This window comes from Thunnus maccoyii, chromosome 1 (assembly GCF_910596095.1).
Source record: "Thunnus maccoyii chromosome 1, fThuMac1.1, whole genome shotgun sequence".
Classification (NCBI taxonomy): domain Eukaryota; kingdom Metazoa; phylum Chordata; class Actinopteri; order Scombriformes; family Scombridae; genus Thunnus; species Thunnus maccoyii.
This window is the reverse complement of record NC_056533.1, coordinates 25,337,208-25,354,774: the sequence shown is the minus strand read 5'-3', so window position 1 is coordinate 25,354,774 and position 17,567 is coordinate 25,337,208. Positions and strand designations below refer to the sequence as shown.

General features: G+C 38.2%; 2 protein-coding genes across 4 annotated transcripts; both read right to left on the bottom strand.

Annotated features, from left to right (window-relative positions):
- Positions 1 to 1,677: 1,677 nt before the first annotated feature.
- Positions 1,678 to 9,222, bottom strand: slc5a7a (solute carrier family 5 member 7a). Of its 2 annotated transcripts, XM_042412381.1 has the most exons (10): positions 8,340 to 9,222; positions 8,037 to 8,101; positions 7,298 to 7,523; positions 6,780 to 6,893; positions 6,218 to 6,373; positions 5,948 to 6,096; positions 5,605 to 5,748; positions 5,122 to 5,275; positions 4,273 to 4,490; positions 1,678 to 4,168 (listed from the first exon to the last, which is right to left on the bottom strand). In XM_042412381.1, the coding sequence occupies exons 3-10, from the start codon at positions 7,479 to 7,481 to the stop codon at positions 3,497 to 3,499; spliced, it is 1,791 nt and encodes a 596-aa protein (XP_042268315.1). In that variant the 5' UTR covers positions 7,482 to 7,523; positions 8,037 to 8,101; positions 8,340 to 9,222; the 3' UTR covers positions 1,678 to 3,496. The 2 variants fall into 2 exon arrangements, with proteins under 2 accessions (XP_042268315.1, XP_042268323.1); XM_042412389.1 differs by lacking the exon at positions 8,037 to 8,101.
- A 1,110-nt stretch (positions 9,223 to 10,332) lies between these two features.
- arl6 (ADP-ribosylation factor-like 6) lies at positions 10,333 to 17,120 on the bottom strand. 2 transcript variants are annotated; one of them, XM_042421717.1, is made up of 8 exons: positions 16,932 to 17,120; positions 15,622 to 15,770; positions 15,353 to 15,414; positions 15,138 to 15,206; positions 14,950 to 15,044; positions 14,513 to 14,642; positions 14,218 to 14,273; positions 10,333 to 12,095 (listed from the first exon to the last, which is right to left on the bottom strand). In XM_042421717.1, exons 2-8 carry the CDS (start codon positions 15,739 to 15,741, stop codon positions 12,070 to 12,072), a joined length of 558 nt encoding a protein of 185 aa, XP_042277651.1. In that variant the 5' UTR covers positions 15,742 to 15,770; positions 16,932 to 17,120; the 3' UTR covers positions 10,333 to 12,069. The 2 variants fall into 2 exon arrangements, with proteins under 2 accessions (XP_042277651.1, XP_042277641.1); XM_042421707.1 differs by having other exon boundaries at positions 15,622 to 15,775; positions 16,932 to 17,119.
- Positions 17,121 to 17,567: the final 447 nt, after the last annotated feature.

The following is a 17,567-nucleotide window of genomic DNA, read 5'->3' as shown; positions in this document are numbered from 1 at the left end:
ATGCTGTGCCCTCATTTACGTAAGGCGGTAACCTGTTATTTTAGTTGAAATTAGACTGAATGATCATACAAAACAGTATCGGTGTCTATGCGATTCTATGCAAATTTTGGTCTCATTCCAAGCCTAAAAAACAACAACAAAAACAAAAGGGCATTCCATAAATAACACTGCCAGAGAGCAGTTTGATATGTGGACAGTCACCTTGCTCTGAGTCTTCTCTTTAAAGTTATGCCTGATTGTAGCACATCAGATCGCTATCTGAATGCACTGCCTGCTCTCTGTAATCTCATCTCTGCATGTCCACATTGAGGACTCTAGTGGTACTTTGATTCCCAGAATTCCCTTTTATCTCTTAAGGTTGGTCTCGGAGAATAAGTCCAGGAAGAAATTAGAATAGAGAGTGGTAGCAGATAAAATGTAGCAAAGGAAAAAAAGTTCAGTTTAACATTTTAAACTTGCTGTCTGTCCACTGGCCACGGTTTAAAGTCCGCTGTTCTCCTTTTGGAATCTGATTAGATATTTAAAGTATCTTCCTCCAGACCAAGCAGAGAAGCTGTAGGAGAGGTTGGGAGGGTAGTTTTCAGTCTGTAGTCTGATTATTACAAATGCAAAATAAAAATCCGCAATGACCAAACTATCAGTGATTCCTGGAGAGACATACAGGTATAGATAGGACCTTCTAAATATATCTAGAAGTCATGAATGAATGAATCTGGTTTGGTTTGCATCCAAATGCTCTCTTGAAGAGAGTCCTACGCAAAACCATCCCCCAACGATCTCCTCCTCACCGTAAAGCCCTAAATAAATGGATTGTCTTTTGGACAAGCGACAGTTTCCTTCATAATTGTTAATTATCATGAGTGCTCTCTGAGGTACTTTCTATGAATGGGGATGGGACACTCTCTCTCTCTCTCTCCACCCGCTGTTCTTTTTATGGGATTGGTCTTAGTTCTCAAGGACGTCAAAAAGGACGCCTGCGATGGAGGGGGAAGGCGTGGTGCATGGGTGGGGCACCTGCGTCATTCCTGCGCATCAGGGTTGGTGGATTTTATGGCAACGGGAGCCAGTAAGCTACACCGCCCTCTAACCCCCACCCAAGTCCATGTTGCCTGACCACCAGCAACCCCACCCACCCCCGGGTGGTGGCTCCTCCCCAAGTCCCAGACGAGAGTACAGCACTTAAGGTAATGTAAATAACCAGAGAGGGAGAGCTATTTTAAGATGCTGTCTTTCACTGTGGCCATGGAGAGGGACAAAGATGCAAGCCAAGCGATTGTAATTTCAGTCACGTTTTCGGACATGTTCTCTTTCTCTCTCTGCCATCTAGCTGGCTGAAGGGCCTGACAGAAAAGAAAGAGCTGGAGACCGGCTGAAAATTGCAAGATTTTCCTAAAGAAAGACGGCTTTAACAAAAATATAAATTTTAAAATAACAGGCAAAAGACAGCTTTGAGAGAGAGTCTGTGATACCTAGAAGCTTAAAATCACATACACAAAAAAAGAAAATGTAGAAATTATGAAAATGACATAATATAAAACAGTGGTTTCCAAAATAATCAACAGAATTGGAAAGCAGCAAAAAAACAAAACACATTTCAGCAACATAAAGTTGGTACTTTTTAGTTTAGTTGTTTTTTTGTTGTTGTTGTTTTTTTTTACTTCATCTAAAAGTATTAAAATCCAACAATCTGACAGTCATGAATCCCTTTTTGGTTGAACATATGCAAAAAGGTCAGGACCCACTGCAGCAACACACACTCAACAGGATCTTGTCACTAGCAAACACAATGCTTTTCAGATTCAGCATTGTGACCAATAAAAAAATACAAAATAAGAAAGAAAAAAAAGTGCATAAAGAAATGTATAAAATTGCATAAATGCAGTTTTATTTAAGTAAAACCACATTTGCAATATTCTGATGGTGAATTTTTAGTCAGCCAGCAAAAAATTGTAGAATACTAATTTAATATTGTTACCAAAGTAAATTTAATATATTTCTGTGAAATAATTTCTTAATTTTTATTGTTTCATCTTTTATGACATCAAAAATAAATAAACATTTAGATAGCATCCTTCCATCTTATATGAATCATTTTAACCAGCATTATTTGACATCTATATATCCTTTTTCCCCCCACATGTATACAAACATACACGTCACAGAGAAAATAATCTGTACACTGCTGTGAACAACAAATAAACCACAGATTCGTAAACCAGAACCTGCCATCACATTATTCTGCAACAGTTACTGTTTGACTTTGCAAATCGCCAACGACTACATACACAAATAGCAGTAGAAGTACACTATTTGAGATAATTAGATCATTTGTAGACATTACATTCATATTGAAGTCTTTGTTCTCTGCAGTCTTGAGCAGAGCGCGGTCAGATCTGTGGAAATTAAAAGCATCTCTTCTTATGAGTTTCATTAAGGCAGTTGAATACGAGATCATTTTAAACACGTTGTTGTCTAATTTACATCGATTCTTATGATGAAATCTGCTTCTACACCTGACATTAAAGAGAATAATTGCTAATGCTTCAAGTCAACTACCATCACTACTGCTTGTATATTTTCTACTCAGCATGATACATGGGTTGTTTCTTTCTTGATTCACAGTCATTACGTGTTTATCAGTAATAATTAATAATATACATGTGTCAAACAAAAGTTGTGGGTGTTGGTTTATGTACTCTGTATTTCACTTTGTGATATTACAGTCTATTTAATGTGTTAATTATATTCAATTTTCAAATCAAAACCCAATTAATTCAGTGCCACAAATGTGAATTAGTATGAGTTTAACTGGCTTGACATGACACATTAAAGCTATAAAATATCCTTATTTTCATTCATTTTCACATCCACTTCCCCCTCCTCATTATTAGATCTTTGATGATAACTGCTATACAGGTGTTATTATAGGAGTGTGTGTTATTGCTTTTTTTTTTTTTTAAATAATTGGTACACACAATGTTTTCTCCTTTCAAACTTGGGTTGTGCTGTCATATCTGTTTCATTCCTCGTCATAGCGGAGTTACTGTTTCTGGTTGAACATTTCGGAATATTTTGAATGTTTCTGATCAAATACTTCTCCCCTGTAGAAACTGTACACATCATCTCTTATCCCCACTCAACTGCTTTTTGATAACGGTCTGCTTTTTATGAGAGAGACAATAAAGTGAAGAGACTAGGAGTCTCTGAATACAGTTTTCTTTCAGTATATATTTCAAAATCAAGTTTAAAAAATGATGAATACACACCTTAATATCTATATGTACTATATGAGTGTTTGTGTGAGTGTGTGTACTTCACAGAAAGACAGCTTCATGTCCGCACAGTCCACGAGTGGGATGTGGTACTTTGTAGTCCTGTGGGATGTTCGCTTGTTGTCTCTTATTAGTTACTTTTTCTTTTTGGAGTGTCTGACAGAGTAACCAGTTCTCTGGGAGTCACCTGTTCAGTCTTTTTCTTTTATCACATTCTGAGTTTGTCATTCATCATCATGGTGGGAGGAGTCAGGGCTGGACTCCTCCTCCTCCTCGACCATTTCTGCAGGCAGCGTGTCACGACGTGTGAAGGCGGCTGCCAAGGTCACACTCAGCCGCGGTTTGACTGGCGCCATCTCTGACAGCCCGATGTTGTTGCCACGAGTTACAAGCGTCGTCTTATCCATAATCTCTCCGCTGTCCCTAGACACCACTGCATCGAGAAAGTCGTATTTGTGTGACAACTTGCCGCTCTCAAACAGGTACTTGGCCAGGTAGGAGAAAGCAACGTTACCCAGAAAGGAGGCGAGCATAGAGACTGTCTTGAAGGGGAACTTCTGGATGACAACGTCCTCCATTTCTCCGGTTATGTGGTGCTTCCGTGGCTCAGTGGTCCAGCCAGGGTAATAAATGAAAGGGGGCAGCTGCAGGTAGGGCTCCCCTCCACCTATACGCAGCAACATGCCAAACAAGTAGGCAGCCACCGAGCCATAAGTGTTGGTGCCCTTGACAAAGAGCACGCTGAGCAGCTGGGGGAAGATGATGACGTAAACCAGGTCTGAGCTCAGGTACCAGAGGCCATAAACTGTCCCGGTTACTAGTGCCATCACTGTGGCAAGGCCACCAAACACAAAGATGGTGATGCGCATCACCCACACAATCTCACGGTCAGATGCCTGAGGAAAAAGAGAGGGTTATGACATAGACAGACCAGCCAAGATTTTGAACACATTTTGACAGAAAACAGATGCCCAAACAGAAACAACACTCAAGTACTGACCGACTGTCTGAAGGCAAGCTGGTAGATGTTTCTTGCAAACATGGAGCTTGCTGACAGGATGGATGAGTCTGCAGAAGACATGACAGCTGCCGACACCGCACCCAGGCCGAAAAAAGAGACAAATGGTGGGCAGAGGTGTTGTAGCACGATGGGTAGAATCATATCTGCTTGCTCCTTGTCTTTAGGAGAAATGGCACCATAAGTTGTCTGGTTCCAGTCTGAGTAAGGGAGACATTTAATGAACATAAGCTGCATATGTACTTTAACACAAAGAAACAAATAAATACATAAATAACACATGATACAACAAAGTAATACTTGTATTCACCACAGTTCTAAAACTTCAAAGAGTTTTGCACACTAAAGAAAATAACTGACTGAATTGCTGCATAATTTTGTACAAGAGGTACAAAAAGGTCTTCAAGCCTAACAAATAAAATATTGCTGATTGAAAAGATACTGTATGTGACAAAATGCTATTTATTTATTTCAATTTTCTACTAATAACCCATGCCTATAGTTAGATGAGGACAGGACAAAAAAGAGTCGATGTGTGTTCAATTGACGCCTAAAAATCTGGAGATCAAACCTCTAATTTGGTCCCTCGCCTCCTTCTAATGTAATATTTACACAAGCAGCATGGTTATTAAATGGATTGCTGCTTCATTATGGATGAGGCGAACCAGCTGCTATTTACTGGGCTCTCTCAGATCTAAGGGCAACATGGAGCCATCCTGAGCAACCCCCAAACAAACACACACACACAAACACAACCAACACCTCCCACATACCCCCACCCCACACACATACAGTATGTACAGATGCCGGCTCAGGTGTGAGCTCTCTAACCTGTGGAGGCCCCGATGGCTCCAATGAGAACAGAGGGCACGGCCATGACGAGGCACCCGAAAGCAGCCAGGAAGGAGAGGACCTGAGCGTAGGTGGCCGAGGAGGCAGATAGGACTCTCTGGAAATACACCTGCCAAGGTATTCCTCCAAGCATCTGTGGTACAATTACAGAAAAATTAATGAGCTTGACATGTGCTTCAATTTAATTTTTGCTGCAAGATGCTACACAGAAAAGGCAGAGGAAAAACTTATCCTTTATGCCATAATTTTCAACTGAATGATTTGATAAGAGTTGTTTGAGCCAATTCATATAGTTTACTGTAACAGCAGCTTCTTTAAAAAAATGTAAAAGCTGTAACCAGCAAATATTCAACATTAACTAATTATCAACAAAATTATCTTTGATTCATTTAGTTCACCAGTACTCTCAGGGGGTTGTAATCCACTTTAGTTTGAGAAAGCATTCGGCTGTGGTTACTGTACCAGGAGGCAAAAATTGTCCATCCAGACCCAGGTGTCACTCCCGCTGATGCTGCCTTTCCAGGGTGACTGGTACACCTGCTTCACTGCAGTCACAGTAATGTCTGACACAGCTTGGTTGGTCAAAGCAAATGGGACACTGATCCACTAAAGCCGGACAGAAACAAGCACAGTACATACATATGTTAAACACACAAACATATAAGCTTGGGTAAATGTAACTTCTGTCTGCCCCTCTAGCTACTTTATGTCCCACCTTAGTTCACTTTGATCATTTCTGGATAAATCTACTCTAAAGCAGTAATTACACTAGCTGCAGTTAGTTACTTGTCTAGTTTTGACCTACCAGGCCCACAAAGATACAGAAGAGCTGCACAACGTCAGTGTAGGCCACAGAGTAAAGTCCTCCAACCAGGGTGTAAAAGATTGCAATAAGTGCAGAGATAACCACAGACATCTTAATGTTGATGTCCACAATTACACTGAGAGTAGCACCTAAGGTCATAAGCAAACAGATGAAAGGATATTATAGACAATGTCACATAGATGACTCAAACTTTGATTTTGTTGCCCAGAAGAACTCCTTATTTTGTTGCAAGTAGTGATATGAACTTACCCAGTGCGGATAAGATGGCAGCAGACCAGAAGATTTCACCCATTAATGCAGGTATGAAGAGAAGGCCACCCATACGTTTCCCATACAGCTGCTGGAACGGGTCCAGCATGGTGACGTAACCTCGTGAGCGCATGGGCTTGGCAAAAAAAAGACCGCCTGGAACAAAGAGTGCACATGACACAGGTTGAGACGCCATAGTGAAGGGGAGTCCAGAGCTTTCTGCACTAACTTTGTAGTGTAGCCTACATCTGTAAATACTGAAATCTAGCACTGCTTTTTAAGAAAAGATTGGTTGAAATGTACATAACCATAAAAAAGAAGCTGACACTTAAACAATTTAAGAAAGATTTTCCTGTACTTAAAATTGTCCTCCTCAAATCATTTCAATCATGTATAAAGTCAATGAGTCAGTGAATAAATATATGGAGATGTATTTGGCTGTAAATGGGTAGAAACACATGTCTGATGAGTGTGTAAAGGATCCAAAATGCATCGCTATGTCCCCGTTTACACATAATATAAGACATGATTTTAAACATGACAAACATGTAGCACCACTCACCCACAACAAGACTGAGGGCATATCCAAAGGGAGCCTGTGCCCAAGCCAAACCATAATCTGGTAGATACACATACTCAGCTGTGCCATTGATGTATCCTCCTCCAACCCAGGTCGCTGAAAATCATTAAGATTGAAGATGAAATTCAATTTTCCATATGTGTAAAACAAAACTAGAGAAGTGTTTTAAACAAAATTCTTTTCAATGTAAAGAACGTATTTACATTTATTCTTAAAAATGTGCTTTGTCATGAGGAAAACCCACAAGATGATTTAATTTTCTGACAGTGAAATGTTGAATCAAGAAATTGGTGTTAAAAATGGTGGAGTGGCAAAAGGACTGTAAAAACCAGGGTGAAATAAATCAGACTAGATTGGTGAAAAAATGTTAAGGTTGTCACTTCAAGAGCAGATTTTTCACTTGTTAAAAGTCCAAATGTAACTTAAAAAAATCTTAAAATAGAGCATGAGGGCTAATTCTGAAGCCCATTTGAGTGTTGAGTAATAAATAAAAACTTCACCCGTCATGGTAAATCCACCGACGAATAATCCAATGTCCCTCCCGCCGACCATGATGGTTTCGCTGCGGTCGGTACCCTCCGCCTCCCCTGAGTGCTTGTTCTTCCATGCCGCCCAGATGCCCACGAACAGGATCAGTAGATAGAAGACCGCGATAGCCACAAGCCCTTCAACATGGATGGTCATTGTCGCACCGGTCTTCCGCTAGGAGCAGGAAGGCATGGAGACCTGCTTGACGCACGGAGAGGAAAGGGTCAGATACTGTATGAAGTAGCCTACATATTTTCTGAAAGACAATCATTTGATTTCTTTGCATCTGTAGACTGAATAAGAGATAATGCCAGGATTTTGACCTGTTTGGTTGTGTGGAATAATGGCAAAAGATGCCCTAACCTAAAAAAGAAAATTGCAATTAAATCGTCCAAAAGAAAGATTTTCTTCTGCTGATTTAGAAGATTTTCATGCGCTCTTGGAACAGAGCTTAGAGGTCAGATAGGTTGCCTTCTCTATCAATGTCCCTTTCAGATTTGTACATTTCATTATCAAATTAAGGTAAAAATGTATTGAAACGAAAAGTGGAAGCTTGATTTTGTAGGGTTTATTTTTTATCTATTCCTTTAGACAAATTCATAAATGACCCTACTATGCCTTGTTCAATTTACACAAATGTAAAATAATTCCCCTAATAAATAAAAATTAGTGAAACAAATCTTGCAATACTGATAAAAAAATAATAATTACAGTTGTTCCTCTTCTTCGATACTGTGGTTTTTAGTCAAACGTATTTCTTTCTCCTCTTCTTCTATCTGGACACATGCGCGTAAAATGCAAATTACGCATAGAATTCGTGACAAAAAAGTACATCCACTTTAACTTAAAGACGCCCTGATTAAAATTATATTGCAGCAAATGAACTGTTATCTAAACATTTCTACTTTGGTCATGCGCGAATTAATAAGAAATTATCCTCTCAGATGTCATTTAATAAACGTACCTAAACAATTTAAAAACACCTGAAGAAAAACAAAAAGATGCAAAACTTACCTTAAGTGTTTCTAGAGTCATGTGCTGGGGCACCCAAGGCAGAAAACAGCGAGCAGAATAGTTAGACGGTTTATAAAGAGCCTCGTCCCCCTCTGCACCGTGAGGAACAGTCAAATGAAACGATGGTGGGGGTCTCCCGGGTGACTTACTGGGGCTTATAAAGAGGGCAGGTGCCGTCAGAGGACGGATAACACACGTCAGAGAAACCAAACGTCCCTCTTAATGAGCACCTTGCATGGAAAGACGTCACTGTACGATGGAGCTGATCTGAGTGGAGGGGGTGGGCTGAGATTCCTTTACTTCATAACAGGAATGGATGGGCATCTTCAAAAAAAATAAAAATAAAAAAATCACTAACTGAATGGTGTGACATGAATGTCAAATCCCCTTGCATTTTTACAGATGGGTTAATCAATATAATAGAGTTTCACGCGTCATGTGGGTCTGCTCCTCAGTGCGTAACAGCCTCCTAATTGCGCAGCCATACGTCATGTGGCCCTTTATCCGTTGTCACTGTCTTCCCAGCCGGCATTTTACCTTACAACCGCAATTAACTTTGCTCCTCTGCAACCGTTTTTGCACGACTGAGGAAGATGAGAAGCCGTCCTGACACTTCCACTGGAGGAATCTATTAAATACAGACCTATTATAACTTCATTCTTGACTTTTCCTCAACGACTTTACAACAATTCAACCTCACTGAGGCATGTCCATCTACCATAGCAGAACAAGTCCACCCCTTCCTAATTTTTTTCTACCTGTGAACACAAAATGATTCACAAACTCACTTCTGAGCACTTATAAATCATTTAAGTGTTCTGTGTCTGCCGCTTTCCCTTCAGGATATGTATCAATGAACTGTGTCTACTTAATGGCCTCTTCCGGCTCAAGTCGTTTAATCTGGGCAACTGTTGTCAAAACTGACAGGCATCCAATTAGGATGGATCTTGAAGAGCAGCGGGGAGAGAGATTTAATGATAGTCTGACTTTTAAAAAATATCCATGTCGCTCGCGCGCGCACACACACACACACTTAAAGGCAACTCACCAATTATTACCATAAATACACAAAAACTGCATAATGGACAAGTTATTTAATAAAGAGGACCGAGCTGTTCACTCATCGAGAGAAAGGGAGACAAGTTTATTATAACCGTTAAACGTGCACAGCGCCTCCTGTTGGCAAGGCAAAGGCACCGTTTCAGCACCATGGACAGATGTCAAGGTATTAGTCTCAGCTGAAAGTTTGCATTTCTAGAAAAAGAAAATGTTTGAACTGTAACATTAATACGTTTTGACAATTTACTGACTTTGTTTCAGCTTGAAAGGTGTAGTTGTATATATTCTTTTGCAGGACCCAAAGATTTCTGTTATATATTTGATCAGTTTACCAACCAAAGATACAAATCAAGAGCAAATAAATCCAATCTTACAATCTTAAAAAGTGCAAGAACTGACTTCAATGTTTTAAATATGATTCTGTTTGACATCTGACAAGTGATTATGTGAAATACTGATGCCAACAACATCAGAAACATCCGGCAGACAGCTGGAACGGTTTCTAATCGCCTGTTTGACAGATGGCTGGCACATGACCCTGACACTTCTGCAAGCAACTTGCACACCAAATACTGAAGCTGAGACACTACTTGTTTGTAACTTTACAAAAACCGTACAGTTATGTAACTGTATAAATATATACAATGAACACAACCCCCCCCCCCCCCCCTCCCCGCCCCATGAACTAGCATGTATAGCATGATGCATAGCATTATAACAAAGATCCTGATAATTTGTATTAGTGAATGTTTATGTTCAAACATATAAATTGCTCAGGGCCCAAGGACTTGAGGTTTAATGAGCAGCTGTTGCTGGCAGCGCTCAAGATGTTGGACAGGGAGAGAGAGAGAGAGATGAGACACACAGAGAGGGAGACAGTTACATAACAAGACACAAGTGAAGCTACCAGAATCCCAAAATAAATCAAACAATGTTGGTTTTCCATAGCATTTATTCTTTGAAAATTAACACATACACTGTAATAAACAAAATACATATAGCTCATCTGATGATACAGGTCAATCTACAACTTCTCTGATGCTAAAGTGAACTTGTGCTTAGAAGGTCCTTGTTTTGAAAATGCACAGTATGAGCATAGATAAAACTTCTCCCTGAAGATCTCCATGCTGAAATATCTTACAGTTGCAGATAGAAAATATTTTACAAAATCAATGTTGTGTGCTTATAGCCACTATGTGTAGGATTTTAAAATTCTGCACTTTGTTAGTACAATATTACACTTCTTTTAGTGTGTAAAAATGGCAACAAAAGGAGGATTTTCAGCTTGTATATCTGTTTTTAAGCAAATAATCAAGTACTCGATGATGAAAAGGATTATCTTCTGCTTGCGCTGTATCTGTGCAGTAAAATGGTATAAAAAAGGGCCGGACCAGCATGAATGGACTTTTCACTTATTTCCTAAACTTAAAGCCAAAACTAATAGGAATTTTTGTATATTATCCACCATTCACTCTGGAAATACACACCACAGTTAAGATTTTAGCACATGAACAACATCCCTTTTAAAACAAAGACGTTTCTGTCTTGAAGTCACATTCTAGATTTGCTCTTGTGATAGTGAACAGGACTACAAGGATCAGTAATATTAACAGTGTACTGTATGTTCACCTCCAGTCAGGTGTTACTGGGGTGACAGTTGAACAGTTTGTGTTACTGTGTAGTTTTGCAATATGTGTTATTTTGGTATGAAAATGAGGGTTTACAACAGGAGAACGAGTATATAAAATAAAACAGCAATATTTGAAAGATTTTTATCACAATTCAAAATTTTGTTTAGTTACATCTTTTTGCCTTTAAACTACACAAAAACAGTGAAACACTTCTCACTTGCTATAAAGTTCGGATGACGTGATAAAGCCTGACAAACACCAAAAAAAAAGCAACCACACACTCTGATCTGCAGAAGTTTTCAGTCAGAGACTAAAGAGGTTCAAAAGCCAACCTTAAAACTTTGTGCAGAGGGTGCAGATGTTTTTTTTAGTTGTCTGCCTTTGAATCACTGAAGTAACATTAGTCAATTGTAAAAAAAAAAATATCTATGAGCATTGAAATAAGGCAAAGATAAAAACACTAATTAAAAATAAGTTTTGTTAAGAGAAGTTATGATTTTTAAACAAACTTGACAGGCTAATTAACTTTATGACAATCATTTCATCACTTTTCACAACTAAGGCAACAACTATGTATGTACACTTAGTCACAAGTAACAATATATACAACAAAAATCTATTGGGCCCTGGTTATAATTTTTATATATGTAAAATATATTTTCACAGCAAATCAAAGAAATCAAAGATTAGCTGTGAAATATATTTTCACAGCTAATCAAAGTACTTAATGAGTATTAGCTACAATACACATAGTAACTGTTGTTTTTAATCTGACAGTGAGTTGGTATTTGCAACTTTGAGAAAGGCCATGTCAACTGGAGAGCATGACAACATCTGGTCAACAAATAACAAATATCAGAAAAATAGCCTCTGCATACATTTTTCTATTCTCACTGGTACCAGAGACACAAATCATGCGCTCAGATTTCGAGTAAACCACAGACATCTAAGAACCATCTAAATATCCTGTTAAAAGCATTTGTTGTCCATGGTACCTTCTTTCATAAGAGACTTCCTCTGGCACGTTGCTCTTCATGCCCTCATGTTCTCATTGTTTTGATTTGATCTGGAAATAACATTAAAAATACAGTAAATCAGCTAAATACAGTTAATTATGTTAAAAAAAAACATCTCAGTGTCATTTATGAACCATCTTCTCAAATGATGGAGGGATCCAACATACTGAGCGCTGATTGTATTTTTTCAATATAAAGACTCTACTTCTTCTATTTTATTTGCGAAATTGATTTTTTTTCCTGTGACCTTTGAGAGTCTGACACAGGACAGGACTCAAATGATCAGAAGAGAGACCTGACTGGCACTCCCAAAGACACATAAACAAAACTTGAAAACTGCCAAACCCTCACAGAGATCCATGATGAAATCACTACCATGTCCATCTCCCAAATAAGTAGCAAGAAAATTGGTGGATGGAGCCCAATGCAATGTTCAAGATGACTTTGTGCATTGCACCTTTAAGTTGGCTGAATGGCCAATTCGAAAGGATGAACTACTTAGTCATAATAACTTAGTGGCACAGTCATCAGATGTAAGACTAAAAGTGACAACAACATAGCAAACATGTTGAGGGAAGACAAAAGGTTTTCTGTTAATATGATTTTCTAAAGCTATACAGAAAAACAAGAACACAACACCTGACAAAACACCCAGTACTCACTGAATTATTTGATCTATGGATGGATTTGAATGAGAGCATAAAACACAATACAAAGAAAAAGAAAATGATGTCGGCTTAGTGGAACAGAATATTTATGTGCAGAGTATCTTCCAGTCATATGCAGATATGGAAAAACACGAGTAATCTGTTTTGATATATAGAAAAACAAAGAAAATACTTAATTTTACACTGTTTTAGGATTAACTGGGAACATGTTTGATATTACTTGAAATGAGGAAAATCAGATAAGACAATTTAGTCAACTGTGATAAAAATTTAAATGTATCATTAAAAATGTAACAATTAAAAACACACTGACTATCCTGGCCAGTGGGAGTATTCCCTGGTTTGGAAACCACAAAAATAGGCCACTTTCATGTTTTGTGAATTATTATTATTATTATTATTATTATTATTATTATCATAGTTCAATTATTAAAATGGAAAATACACATTAAATGCACTGTCAGTTTTGAAACTGGCTAGTGAGGTACTTTCTGCTGATTTGGTCAAACCTGCACTACAAGGCTAACATTAGCCTTTAAGTAAATCAAAAAAAGCTCATAAAATGATACAACTAATTTTACATTTGAATTCATTAACAGAAAATATTTATGTATGAAATTTAGCCACTAGTTCAGCAAAGTTGATTTAATAGAAGACTTTGGTTTTCCGTTTCATAAATTTGGTTCATAATTGTATTTAGAAAACACACAAACTCAACATTTCTTTCACAACTTACCACACAAAAATGTTGGTAAAAGACGATATGATTCTCACAGTACCAGTGATGGAGCAAGTACTCAGGTCATTTACTTAAGTCTAAGTAGCAATAATACAATGTAAAATTACTCCACTACAAGTAAATTCCTGCATTTAAGATCCTACTTAACTAAAAGTACAAAACTATTATCAGCTCAATTTACTTATAGTATTAAAAGTAAAAGTAATCGTTTTGCAGAAAATCGGCTGTGGTGGCTGTGACTGACATCAGACAGGTATAAGAAAGAAGAAAAAACTCATTTCTGCTACACAAATTTTGATTCACTTTTCAGACTTTTCAGACTTTTCTCTACACTTTGTTATTTGTGAAATATTGGAAAGTTTTACCTCTTTGGGCCTCAAACACTTACAACTCAAACATCTGTGACATGACAAGAAGCCACAACAACACACAGAGGTTACAAACCAAAGGTTTGGGAACTGGTACTGATTTGTTCTTTAACTTTTAGTATTTTATAAGCTTATTATATATTATTTAATGTAAAATTTGAATCTGAGAAGTAAGTGCAGCTGCACAAAGTACAAAGTAGCATAAAATTGAAATATTCAAGTAAAGTACAAGTACCTTAAAATTATACTTAAGTACTCAAGTAAATGTAGCTAGTTACATTCCACCACTGTACAGTACTGTGCTGAACAGTGAACGAAATCTGTTGTAAATCACTGTAAGCACAGCACACCATGACAGTCCCAATCTCACTTTCATTCATGTCAACTCTCATCATACCTTGTAACCAGTCCACTCCTTCCTGTAAGCCTTCTCCTTTCAGAGCATCAGTAGCACTGAAACATATTAATAGCTCACATTAATCACTGTCATATCATGCTGTGGCTGTTATTGAAGAAACTGTGTATCAACAATCCATATAAACGGTAACACACACACATCCTGGTTGCAGAGTAAACAGTTGTGTTCTGGGGCCTTTAGTAGAGCAGGTGTGGGATGAATCAGATTCATCAGATTCTGCATGCATGATTTCACAGCAGATTACAATTAAATAAGTGTGCATGTATGTTCATACCAGATGTGCCAGGGTTTATCTTTGATGTTTTCCAAGCAGAGCAGCTGTGAGACCTTAACTGAAGACAGAGAATCCCTGACATCCATCTTGTTAGCAAAGAACAGGATGGGGACCCGCCTGTGTTTAATATCTGTTATGAGACAGAGAGTGATGTTTTGGGACAGTCAGTGTCGTGAATTAACATTGTCTTTCACTTAAGCTAATGAGTAACAATATTTTGAGGCTAATAGTACAAGGAAAAAAGCCTTTATGAAATAAGTTTTATTTGGCAAAACAAAATGTAAAACTATCAAAAAGAGTAACATCCATCTTTATGTGCTGCACAGTCTAGACTGGAAATAGGCCAAGAAAAAGACACAGCAGGTAGCTGGGCAAATATTCAAACCCACACAGAGTTGTTCAAGTTCAAGAATTGTGTAAAATATACATGAACTTACCAGGATGATTTAGTAATGTGTCCAGCTCTTCTTTGGCCACAACCATCCTCAGCTTATCTGCACTATCAATGACAAATATGATAGCCTGACCCTCCCTGAGGAGTACAAAGAGATCAGAGGTGTTAATAAGTACAGTAACAGTATAAAAAGAAAAGAGGATGGTGTTTTTGTACCTTGAGCACACTCACTTGTAGTAATGTTCCCAGAGGTTTCTGTATCTGCCTTGACCAGACATGTCAAACACTGTGAAGGAAAGACTACAAGAAGAGAAGAGAAGCTTTATGTTCTTGTTCAAATACTATACCAGTTGAAAAAGCAGACAGACGGGTGCAACTATGACATTATTTAGACTTCTAATGTTATTCAATGTTAAAGAAGTTGTTGTGTTATGACAAACAGCTACCTGGATGTCTTGAACTTTTCTATGCTGAAGCCAATGGTTGGGACGATGTCTTGTGCCTGAGCCTGTGAGACAAATGCAGCGTATTCTTATTAGAAGCCTTAATGGGAGGCACTAAGAAGCAACATGTCTTAAATTCACTGCTAGTTTACCATAAACATGCGAGTAATCTCTAGATAATTACAGGCAAACAGAGAGTAATATGGAGTAAAGATGGGTCAGAATGTTCATTCACTAAATTGTATAAACTGTAAATCGATGTGTTGACTTACATTAGAGGGCTTGAGCTGGTTGATGATGGTGGTTTTTCCACTGTTGTCCAGGCCAAGACACAGCACATTCACCTCCTTCTTCAACCCCAGCCATCCTGCCAACTTGTCAAACAGCCCCATTGGCTAGTCCGCAACCATCAGCTGTCTGTCTGACCTTCCAAAAAAAGCAATAAACACTGTAACAGTTAGAGGGTAATGGCATCTCATTATATCATTACACAGGGTATTTCCGTTGTCCTAGAGGTTCAGATATCAGAGAGGCAGAGTAATACACTGCTATTGCAATATACACATATTTATTCTGACCTCATGCTCAAAGTCAAACATTTGTCTGTGCTGAGCACCTGTTTGTGATCTGATGGTCACCAGAAGTGAATACAGTATCTACATTCCCCCAAAACGCATCACAGCCATACCACATATGTCTCATTTTACCTATTTGAAATTCAGTTTGCATTTCCACTTGCAGTATTTACTGACATCAAAAAGCATCAAAAGGATACACTCACAATTTTTCAAGTCTGTCTTAAATAACAGTCAGGTGTCCATATGAACACTGAAAGAGGTTTTCCTCACTGAAATCATTCCTCCTGTTCATACTGGCTATTAAAAGATCCCCTTCAAATGTGCTTTTAATGTATGTGATGATGTGTGTTTCCTCTCAAAATTTGAATCTAGTCAACATTATCACTATACCAGTGAATGGACACTTTGTTTTGGTCATTTCACTTCTCTTTGCGTGAACTGCTCAACGTTACTAAGACGATCGAGACGTCAAGCAAATACCCTACTTACTTAACATCATCTCTTAAAAATAAACTTCACTTAGCTGTTCACTAGTTTGATGATAATGTTAAGAGAAAAAGGCACCGCTCAATAGCTCATTGCAGTCATCGACACACAAGCTACCTTTTTGTTGGCTAGTTAAGCGTTAGCTCAAGCTAACATGCTTACTGAGCTTTAACCTGTTTTTAACGTAATTAACACTCGCTAACTGCTATTTAGTTAATCTCTTCTTGGTACTGATGCTAGCGAGCATTAGCTAACGTTTTGGCCAGGGGCGTTGTGTATGAAGTACTTCATTTCGCTGGATTTACATAGCCAGTACCTTACATTTGACAACTTCTCTACGGTACTAGATAAGTCAGTTTTACAAGACTGTCAGGTAAACATGCTTAGCGTGAGGGTAACATGTTTGAAACATGTCTTAGCTTGTAACTATCACGAAAGCTAGTGGCGCTATTCGCTAGCTAAGGTTAGCATGTCACCTATTAGTCTCTCCCAGACTATCTTGTATAGCTGGATTTTACCTGTGATTTATCCTCGCGGTGATGCTTCCAAGATGTACTTAACACTGCCCTCGGCTAGTTCATTTAATAATCAAGCTCGAACCGGTGTTTCATTCATTTCTCTTGTACTCTTTCATGCTCTTGAGACTACAGAAAACACCGGGTTATTTACACTGTGTTGCTGGGTGACCAGGGTGCTGACTCACGTCTGCCACCTGCAGGCCAAACAAGGCAGCGTCCTGTCTGATGCTGTGGTCTTCACACAAACATGTTAATATTTTAATAACTATAAGATGATTTTGTATGGCAAACTGAACGACATGGCAGAACCAAAAGCCATCCGTTCATGAATCCTGGTCAATGTACTGTGACATATACATATATTACATACCCTCTACCTCCAAGTGAATGGATAAGCAGAATAAAAAACGTGAAATGGAAAAAAAACAGAACAGTAGACTTAAATTACAGACAAAAATAAATTGGAAAAAATGACACCAGACTATTCCAAAAATGTCTTAAAAATTGAAAAATGAATTATGTTTTATTATAAAGTATAGTATACAACTTGACCCTATTGTGAATCCATCACAATTTCATTTTACTTAACTTACTTTTCTTTTCTAGATTATATTTTTTATTTACCTTTTTTTGTCT

Excerpts from the sequence above, each read along its gene's own strand:
- slc5a7a (XM_042412381.1), bottom strand. The coding sequence starts at position 7,481 with ATGACCATCCATGTTGAAGGGCTTGTGGCTATCGCGGTCTTCTATCTA. Across the intron at positions 6,894-7,297 it reads CGGTGGATTTACCATGACGG|CGACCTGGGTTGGAGGAGGA; the intron begins GTGAAGTTTTTA and ends AATGATTTTCAG. Across the intron at positions 5,276-5,604 it reads TGGACAATTTTTGCCTCCTG|ATGCTTGGAGGAATACCTTG; the intron begins GTACAGTAACCA and ends ATTGTACCACAG.
- arl6 (XM_042421717.1), bottom strand. The coding sequence starts at position 15,741 with ATGGGGCTGTTTGACAAGTTGGCAGGATGGCTGGGGTTGAAGAAGGAG. Across the intron at positions 15,045-15,137 it reads CTCTGGGAACATTACTACAA|GGAGGGTCAGGCTATCATAT; the intron begins GTGAGTGTGCTC and ends TGTACTCCTCAG. Across the intron at positions 14,274-14,512 it reads GATAAACCCTGGCACATCTG|TGCTACTGATGCTCTGAAAG; the intron begins GTATGAACATAC and ends AATATGTTTCAG.